The 10597-nt window shown below is 42.8% G+C and overlaps 1 protein-coding gene across 1 annotated transcript in view; it reads left to right on the top strand.

Annotated features, from left to right (window-relative positions):
- ANKDD1B (ankyrin repeat and death domain containing 1B) overlaps nt 1–6162 on the top strand; it is a 64638-nt gene extending 58476 nt beyond the window's left edge. The window contains 5 exon segments of the mRNA XM_055536467.1: nt 2242–2339; nt 3120–3238; nt 3241–3320; nt 4829–4955; nt 5964–6162. Coding sequence (XP_055392442.1) covers nt 2242–2339; nt 3120–3238; nt 3241–3320; nt 4829–4955; nt 5964–6025 — 486 coding nt within the window. The 3' untranslated portion in view covers nt 6026–6162.
- Nucleotides 6163–10597: the final 4435 nt, after the last annotated feature.

Below are 10597 nucleotides of genomic sequence, written 5' to 3' on the forward strand. Positions count from 1 at the left end.
TCTCCAGGACATTCCTCTGCCTTCTTGCATCAGTATTCCCTCTGATAGCTGCCACTCATGCAGCATCTCAATAGAATTCCCACCTTCCCACCCCCCCCCCCCCACCCCCTAACAACCACCCTTCACTGTCCTAGACTGAATCCCTGGTCCAATAGGCTGGAGCCAGAATTTAGGTCCTAGTCCCTCTTCCCCTGAAGAACCTCACGCCCGGATTGATGTCTAATTTGCCAATGCTGAGAAATGTCCCCTAAGGCCTTTTAAGGCAATGCACTGATTTGCCTCTTTGCTCACAGTACTCTTTAATTGGCTCAATAATACTGGTACATTGGGATTATTTCAGAGTCCACTCTGTCCTCCCCAGACTTTTCTTATTTGCTTCTAAGACAAAGCAAACTTGAAAAAGTTGACAACGCTTGACCATTAGAATTCTGTTTAATTGCTCCTTTTCCTCTGATTTCTATTCCCTCTTCTTTTTCCTCTCCCTCTTTGTCTAGCCTCACTCTCACTTTCTTAGATCATCACTATGTTTAATTGAGGATGACTTTCCCAGGTTCCATCTTTTTGCTTGCTTTTTAAATGGTTGTTTTCACATTTTCTTTAAAAATAGGAATATTCACTGGTTCTATTTTTAATTCCTGTTAGCACTTTAAGATTCTTTCTCGTAGATGAGAATAAGTCATTTTTCTACCAGATGAATAAGGCCTCTTTTCTTGCCAATCTTTAAGATGGGAGAATTAGATGAACTTTGAAAATCATAAATAATCCACGCCTATAGCTGGTGATGTAGACCCTCAGAAAATGCTAAGAGTTGTTAACCTCTGGTGACAACTGGGACCCTGAAGTCTGGAGTTGGAGGAAGACTTATTTTTTTTTAATATATATCCTTAACATTTTTTAAACCAAAGTTATTTATTGTTATTTTATTATTTTAAACTTTTTGTTATTAAGTTTATATCCTGGCCTAATATAAAATGGTTTCTAATGAGAAAATTAGAGAAACCATTGAAATTTCCTCTCTCTCTCATATCCATTTACTCATCTACCTAACCACCTAATCATCCATCATTAAATTCAATGGTTCAAATGGGAGCTTCCTAACATCTGGCTTATGCTATTTTAATTTCCACCAGTTCTGGCTTATGTTATTCCCACAAATAGTTCAGTGCTTTATGGATGAGCTATTAATGCTTTTATTGCCTGTTGAAAAAGACCTGGGCTTTCCAAATCCCCGGTCCTTTCTGTGGAGGCCTGAAGGACAGCCCAGTCCTGGAATGCACACAGCAGGCATGCTTCCAGAGAAATGAAAGTGCTATAGTGCAGAGTTGAGAGCAGAGGCATTTTGTAGCCTTCCCTTTAACTGGTGGTGTTTGGGGTTTTCATCTTCGATTTCCCATTTTCAGGAGATGGGATGAGGAGAAAAGGAACAGGGCAGCCGCCACTCCTACTGTTTGTTGGAGTCGGCCACCCCCACCTTTACCTCTTTTAGGTAGAGAAAGGCTGGGGTGAAAAAGACCCTGCATTCTAAAACCTTAAACAATTATGGGACAGTCATTCCTCCCATTCTTATCCCAGCTTCTGTTCACAAAGTCCAGATGCTAGAGAAAGGTCCCGCTGTGCTCCTCGGCCAAGTTTCCCGGCAGTTTCTGTGGACCTTCTGGAGGAATTGACTGATGCTGTGAGGGTGCAGGCTGGTCCATGCTGGAGGCTGGGGCACAAGCCCCCCTCCTTTATTCTCGTAAGTTTTGAAAACCAGGTTCCCATACCCCTTTAGTCCACTTCCTGCCCCAGCACTGACTTCCAGATTGCTGTTCAGAATATCTTTCACTAAGATTCACTTTTATTAAAAAGAAAGACAAAAATAGAAGTCACTATACGTAAAAGAGGGAAGGAGACCTCTTGGTGGGCTGTGTGTCCTGGGGGTCCCTTATTCCCTCCCTCCGGAGGGAGGCTTGTCTGGAGCCCTGATGGCACATGCATGGCAGGTGCAGTCATAGGGAACCATGACCTCTGCTTCCACTTTGTGATTTCCTCCAGTTGTTCTGGTTGGATTCTGTAGGACTCCGGTGGAATCTTCTTGTGTGTGTGTGTGTGTGTGTGTGTGTGTGTGTATGTATTCTTAAAAGGGACAAAAGGAACTTTGACAAGTCAGAAAACAAGACTCAATCCAGGCATGGTGCTGTTGGACAGCCTGGCTGCAGTGCTGTTCACACGTTGTATTACACACGTGATTGTATTACACAGAGTGCAGCTGTATTACACAACGTGATTGTATTACGTACCGTACAGTTGTATTACACACGTGATTGTATTACATACCGTGCATTTGTATTACACACAATGTGATTGTATTACACAGAGTGCAGTTGTATTGCATATGTGATTGTACTATGTACAATGCAGTTTTATTACACACATGATTGTATTATATAGAGTGCAGTTGTATTACACAACGTGATTGTATTACATAGAGTGCATTTGTATTACACACAATGTGATTGTATTACATAGAGCGCAGTTGTATTGTATACGTGATTGTGTTACGTACAGTGCAGTTGTATTACACACAATGTGGAGGAGCCCTGTCGTCTGCAGCCCTGAGAGTCAGGGTGCCCGTTCACTCTACCCACAGTCATCAGAGAGCAGGAGGGACAGAAGCATCGACTATGGGGTCTCATAAAGAACATATCCAATCTGGGCCCCACGGAAATGTTGACAGGAGAAAATTAAACACCCCAAAGAAGAAAAAGCGATCCTGGCTGGAAGTAAGGCATTTAAAGGTGCATGTGTCGTGGTGACATTCCCATAGCCAAGGCACCCCCGTCTGTTTCCTTAGGAGTGGTAAGCGGGCTGGGGTAGAGGCATGGGACACAGCGTGGCAAAGTCCCTCATGCTTCCTGAGTCAGAAAGACCCCAGCTTGTTTCAGACATTTGTCTCTATGTTGGATGACAAAAAACATCAATCCAGTTAATGTTGAAAGCATAGTCTTGGTTACCACCTTATGGATTCCATCTGAAAAAAATACATTCATATATACTCTGAAATGAGGCAATCAGCAGAAAACATCTGAAATCATCCGATATGGTTCCTTTCAATCTAGGAGCAGAGCAAGAACATGAAGGGACACATCAACCGGCTCTACCCTGACATTCAAGCAGGCTCACAGCCCGGAGAGCAGGCACATTCGCAGTCTGCTCTGGCTCCTGGCTTGCTGTCAGCTGAAGGCCAATGAGCGGCAGAGGCTGCCCGTTCGTGGAACTTTATGGACGCCCAGATTAGAGCCATCAAGGAGCAGTGGTCAGGTCAGCATAGCCCAGGACATGTGGGCAAGAGGCAGTCAGTTCACTTACACCACACAAAAGTACATTATGGCACTTTTATTGCTAATTCTAAGGATACATTTTCATGTGGAAAAAAAAGGAAGATAATGCATTGAAAATGTTGAATATTGATTACAGCTTCTAAAAAGATTTCTTTTGTATTGTTACGATTTCTCCTTGTTGCTAATTAGGCATATAGTGTTCTGCAAAGTCTTCAGAAAAATGGAGTTGCCTTCTGGAAATTTCTCTTGACCTAAAAAATTGATTTGGAAATACATTATGCCTTCGGAGTACTTGCTGTCAGGATAAGGGTTTTGGTGTATTGCATTCACACATGACAGGGTACCTAGAATGTGTTTAGTGCTGCGAGGGGATCCATACGTCAGCTCTGTAAGTTGCGGTGCATGTTTGATGGAGTTGATAATCAGGTTGGCATGACAGTATCAACAGTAACAGTCCCAATCCAGTTACGCTGTAGCTGGCATGAAGGAGGTGGTGGTGGCGGCTTAGTCGTTCAGTCATGTCTGACTCTTGAGACCCCATGGACTGTAGCCAGCAAGGCTCCTCTGTCCGTGGGATTTCCCAGGCAAGAATACTGGAGTGGGCTGCCATTTCTTTCTCCAGGAGAACTTCCTGACCCAGAAATTGAACCTCGACCTCCTGCACTGCAGGTGGATTCTTTACTGAGCTACTAGGGAAGCCCAGGAATCGGTGGGCTTTTGAGCAAAGGAATGACATGTTGATTATGGTATTTAAGAAAAATTAGTCTGGAGGCAGCAGGATAAGAAGGGGCACTGGATTCACCTAGGGGTACATTCTTTACGGGTACAGTTTGCTCCCCCTGAAATGCCTGTCCATCTAACAGTCGATGTGGCAGACTTCCTCCCCAGAGCTCGGGCCCCCCATTCCTCAGCATCTGGCAGGGGTTTGTAACTGTGACCTATAGGCAGAAGTGCCCATGGCTTCTCATCTCCACACCCAGCACTTCCCCCAACACCTCTTAGGGGTAGAAAGTCTACTGAGATGTGCCCAGTGGAGTCCTGCCTGGCCAGGAGCTGCAGACTTCCACCCGAGGAGCTTTCTGGAAGCTGGCCTGGCAGGTGGGTGCATGCTGGCTGCTCAGGGTGTGGTTAATGCGCTGCGGCAGCAGGACCTGGGAGCTTCCTGACCTGCAGATCCTCACTCCAGACTGGCTGAACCAGAAGTGCCGGCCTATCCCAGGGCCATCTGAATGCTGAGGAAAAAGCTCCATGTTGCTTTAAGATTTTCCCTCCCCTCTCCTCCTCAGCTTTGATCTGTGTTAAGCATAGTAGGTGCATGACAAGAACTCCAAACTCTGGTGCCCCCTAGAAGAACCAGTGAAGGAAGGGCTTTCATGCACTGGGCTTCCTATCTCACAGCTGCCAGAGGGGGAATGAACCTGCAACCACAGCCATGTGGAACCTGAGTTAGAACTGAGTTCCCAGGAAGGAGGCATCAGCATCTGCCCTTTGTGCTTGGCCCCGGAAAGGAGAGCTTCTGCGAACACGGCCACAGGGCTCTGCTTATCTGGCTGCATGGGGCCCTGGTGACACAGGCCACGCCGGTCAAGCACCCGTACAAGGAGCTGGTGCGCACGGACTTTCCAGAACCAGCTGGTGAGTCAGACTTTTCAACCAACAGGTGGAAACTGCTGCTCCCTTAAAATGGTCGAGGACAGTTGGCAGATGTGCTCCCCTGAGCCGTGGCAGTGCCAGCTAGGTGTCTGAACACGCAGCTTCTCCTTTGGTGACTTAGTCACTCTGGTCCCGTTGTCAGCCTGGCGGCTCAAGGTCATTCCCCAGCTGAGCATTTGAAAAGTGTAGAACTTTTGCGTAGGGGGCACAGTGGCTGTGGGATGGGAGGGGGGCAAGAGAGCTGAACCGTCTCATACGGTTAGAGGACAGTGCCCCACAGCTAAGAATGGTCTTGCTCAGAATGCCTCTTCCTCTTGGGACCTCTACAGGTTAGCATGTTTGAAAAAGTTCTCTCTGCATTGAGAGAAGAGAGCTGATGGGCTATTATTCTGCCAGCTGGGATTACTGCTAAAAAGCACTCTACCAGGGACCGTACTGTCAGGGAAGATGATTTGAAACCTTATCAGCATATTAGGGGTGTTATTTATCATTCATGTAATAATCATTCAAGCAAAATAGAGGGACATCTGCCATTATTTTCGCTGGTGCAGTTTTACCTGAAACTGAGAACATAATAGCACATCAGGTTACGAATCCGGTATTGTTTCAAGCAGTGGCAGGTACAAAGGAATAGTGCATGGATGTCGTCTACCTTTCATGGTCTTATCCTCCTAGCTCCGGGTTGTTCCCTATGCTTTGAATTTGGTTTCTTTGAAAGAGTGTCCGCAAGAGCCCTCAGAGGCGGCCCACTGCAGTGGGTGAGGGCATGCACTCCAGGTGAGACTCTGTGAGCTTATAGGTCAACTCCGACAGATAATGGGCTGTGTGATTTTGAGCAAGTTCTCTAGAGAGCTCACTCCACCAGTGTTCTCAACTGTTAACTAGCAAAGCGTCTGTGTCAAAGGGCCGTTGTGGGATTGAGTGATAGTGCCTGACTTGTAGCAAGTGCTTAATAAACAGCTATTAATCATGCTATCTGATTTTTTCCAGAAAAGATTCGTCAATTTAAAAGTGAAGCAGACTCAAGGCCCAAGAAATGTGCAGTTTCATAAACGCCTAAAGAAAAGAAGCTAGAATGGTTTTCCAGTCAGTATTCAGTCCTCTCAAATTCAGTCCTTTAAATGTCACCAAGTTCTTCAGCAGGAGTACTGATTTTCCTTTCAACTACGAAGACGGCAGTGACAGGATTCTCTAACAGATGAAGAAATGGTATTATTATACTTTCCAACCACTGAAGACAAAAAAATTTTGGTTTTGCTTAAAGCAAGTTGTATACGATTTTCCCATTTCTGTCATTTGATGCAACACCTGATAGCTTATCTAGTGACAGAATAATCTAAGATTTTGTATATCATGTTTTAAAAATTATGATGGTGGGAACATTACAGTATATGAAAAAAAACCAAGGGTTTTAGAACAGACAGACATGGTTTTGCAATTTATTAGCTGTGAGCCTTTGGTCTAATATTCAAGTTCTCAGATCTTTCATTTCCTTCTCCATAGGCTGGGGGAAAGGGCTGTCTCTTCTGTAAAGCTGAGTGATGACGGAGAATGCCATACATGTGAAATGCCTAACTTCGTATCTCTAGTACTGAAATGAACTGTTGATTTCTTGTCCACAACAGAAACTTGCTTTGGAAATTTTGTAGCTGTTGCCTTTAAATAACACCTATATGTAATATAACATTTTACAAAACCAGAGGTATATGCATCAATGTTTTTTAATCTCTTGGTGACGTAGTTACAGGTGATTCGGTACTTCCCATTTTTTTTCATATTGATCATGCATTATTTTTGTAATCTGAGACAGTTCTGAAATATATGAAATCGAGTATCGATTTCTATCAGCTTAAGTGTACCTATTCATCATAACTTAAGGCTCTCCATTATCAAATTCTGACTCTAAGTCTGTAAGGCCAGAAATAAAATCGTGAGCAATTCCAGGCCAGTTATTATATCATGAATTTATAGTTCTACATTTCATCTCATGCTGATTGTAAATGGTACATTTAAATTTTATTTTATTTTATTTTTTTAATTTAATTTTATTTTTAAACTTAACATAACTGTATTAGATTTGCCAAATATCAAAATGAATCCGCCACAGGTATACATGTGTTCCCCATCCTGAACCCTCCTCCCTCCTCCCTCCCCATTCCATCCCTCTGGGTCGTCCCAGTGCACCAGCCCCAAGCATCCAGTATCGTGCATCGAACCTGGACTGGCAACTCATTTCATACATGATATTTTACATGTTTCAATGCCATTCTCCCAAATCTTCCCACCCTCTCCCTCTCCCACAGGGTCCATAAGACTGTTCTATACATCAGTGTCTCTTTTGCTGTCTTGTACACAGGGTTATTGTTACCATCTTTCTAAATTCCATATATATGCATTAGTATACTGTATTGGTGTTTTTCTTTCTGGCTTACTTTACTCTGTATAATAGGCTCCAGTTTCATCCACCTCATTAGAACTGATTCAAATGTATTCATTTTAATGGCTGAATAATACTCCATTGTGTATATGTACCACAGCTTTCTTATCCATTCATCTGCTGATGGACATCTAGGTTGCTTCCATGTCCTGGCTATTATAAACAGTGCTGCGATGAACATTGGGGTACTCGTGTCTCTTTCCCTTCTGGTTTCCTCAGTGTGTATGCCCAGCAGTGGGATTGCTGGATCATAAGGCATGTCTATTTCCAGTTTTTTAAGGAATCTCCACACTGTTCTCCATAGTGGCTGTACTAGTTTGCATTCCCACCAACAGTGTAAGAGGGTTCCCTTTTCTCCACACCCTCTCCAGCATTTATTACTTGTAGACTTTTGGATCGCAGCCATTCTGACTGGTGTGAAATGGTACCTCATAGTGGTTTTGATTTGCATTTCTCGGATAATGAGTGATGTTGAGCATCTTTTCATGTGTTTGTTAGCCATTTGTATGTCTTCTTTGGAGAAATGTCTATTTAGTTCTTTGGCCCATTTTTTGATTGGGTCATTTATTTTTCTGGAGTTGAGCTGTAGGAGTTGCTTGTATATTCTCGAGATTAGTTGTTTGTCAGTTGCTTCATTTGCTATTATCTTCTCCCATTCTGAAGGCTGTCTTTTCACCTTGCTAATAGTTTCCTTTGATGTGCAGAAGCTTTTAAGGTTAATTAGGTCCCATTTGTTTATTTTTGCTTTTATTTCCAATATTCTGGGAGGTGGGTCATAGAGGATCCTGCTGTGATGTATGTCAGAGAGTGTTTTGCCTATGTTCTCCTCTAGGAGTTTTATAGTTTCTGGTCTTACGTTTAGATCTTTAATCCATTTTGAGTTTATTTTTGTGTATGGTGTTAGAAAGTGTTCTAGTTTCATTCTTTTACAAGTGGTTGACCAGAGTTCCCAGCACCACTTGTTAAAGAGATTGTCTTTAATCCATTGTATATTCTTGCCTTCTTTGTCGAAGATAAGGTGTCCATATGTGCGTGGATTTATCTCTGGGCTTTCTATTTTGTTCCATTGATCTATATTTCTGTCTTTGTGCCAGTACCATACTGTCTTGATAACTGTGGCTTTGTAGTAGAGCCTGAAGTCAGGTAGGTTGATTCCTCCAGTTCCACTCTTCTTTCTCAAGATCGCTTTGGCTATTCGAGGTTTTTTGTTTTTCCATACAAATTGTGAAATTATTTGTTCTAGCTCTGTGAAGAATGCTGTTGGTAGCTTGATAGGGATTGCATTGAATCTGTAGATTGCTTTGGGTAGTATACTCATTTTCACTACATTGATTCTTCCAATCATTTAAATTTTAAAACAGGTTTTAAGCAGGTAATATGTTCACAAGATGCTAAAAAGTTTAAAGCGTTGTTGCCACCTGAGACCACGGTTTCCACGGACCGTGCTTCAAAATCTGGGTAAGCTCTTTATGCAATAGTAAACAAAGATGAATACATATTTTTACTGTTTAAGTGTTTTAATTGTTGAATTTAAGTTGAATTTGGCTAATACTAATTACTTGGTGCTGCAGACAATATACAACTTCTAGAGTTTAAAGCTTTAAAAGATGTTTACAATATTCTTAATTATAGTATTCTTAATATTGACGTTAGTCTGTCTATGTGGTTGCGGCTCTGATAACTGAAGACCATCCCTAGCTGTCATGTAAGTTCCTTAAAAAGCAGAGGCCAAGACCAAAGTAATGAGCAACTGCTTTTCTCAGGAGTGAAATCCGGGAAGCAGGAGTGAAGGAAAAAGGAAGTGAAATGGGGAAGGAGGGAGAGCTGAGACCAGCGTGATTTATCTAACTGGCCAACACCTGGTATCAAGTACAACTGACTGTTTGACCTCAAGGATGGACAGTTTATACAGGGTTTGGAAAGTTAAGAACGGATGTTTGCCCCAGTGGGGTGCTGACTCCACGCTGCAGGTGAGCAGAGACTTCAGGGGTCTCGACTCTCTGGTGGGCAGGGAAGGCCTGGGAAGAACAGGCCTGTGGTGCAGGCGGCGGGAGAGGAGGTGCTGTGGGTTTGTGCTCATTGGAGACCAAGAGCCGCCTGCCACAGCAGAAGCTGGCTGTCGTCGGTCAGAACCCACAGCAAGTATAGGGAGGATCATATGCTATTGCATAAGAAGGGTCTAATACTCTTTTGGGTTTCCCTGGTGAACACTCTTTAAGACACAGCCAGATGCTTTTATAGTTCAAAAAAGCCTTGGTGTGTCCTTTAGAAAATGGGATATTTACTGACCTCACATTTATTCTCTAGTCCTATTACTACACGAGGCAGTAAGAAAAACTGTATTTCCAGTGGTAAAGTTAGAGCACAGGGCTAGGTCATGTTCAGACAGAAAGAGGCTGAAACCACCCACTTCTATGAAAGATACAGAAACCTAGGCTCTACACAAGTTCTTCGGAATCTGCTCATTTTTATATAAGCCTAAGAACTTTGGGAAAGAGGTGGGGTAGGTAGATCTCATTACTTCACAGCTGAGGATCCTGCCATTAAGTGTCTGGCTCAAGACAACCCAGTCAGCCAGCAGTAAAACCATCAGAAGCCTGGTCTCTGTTCTCCTAAATCTGTTTGTCCAGACGGTTTCTTCCTTTCGTCCAGCCATGGACAAGTCTCTGCCAGGCCTGGAAGGACAAGTCTCGCCGAATTGTCCAGGGCTATACCACCACAGGACAATGTCTGCATGTTCAGAGCAAAAAACGGTTTAAAGGTATAGAGTTTCAACAAGGTGAGAAAGAACATGAGAAATAGAATCCTTCTACTAGGAAACTGCTTTTTGATGTTTCGGTGACTCTGTTTTTGTGCTAGTAAAATGCTTTTCCTCTTTTAACATTAAAAATTTTACTCATAGGTATTGCTATTTCCCCTATTTTTAATTGTTAGAATCCTAGAAAAATGAGGACTAATATACTAAAGTCACAAAAAAACTCTGTGGTATTATTACTCTTGGCTTTTATCTTTTAAATTTTCAAATAATACCTTAGTCTCTATTAGTATAAATAATTTTTTAAAATCAAGTTCTCTTTCAAAGTTTACTTGGTAACACTGGAAATGATTTAGCCTTTTACAAAAACAGGATTTATGTACTTTGATATAATCAGTGACACGTTGAACCTATTAAAAAAATTAAGTCCAG

Source organism: Bubalus kerabau, chromosome 10, assembly GCF_029407905.1.
Source record: "Bubalus kerabau isolate K-KA32 ecotype Philippines breed swamp buffalo chromosome 10, PCC_UOA_SB_1v2, whole genome shotgun sequence".
Taxonomy (NCBI): domain Eukaryota; kingdom Metazoa; phylum Chordata; class Mammalia; order Artiodactyla; family Bovidae; genus Bubalus; species Bubalus kerabau.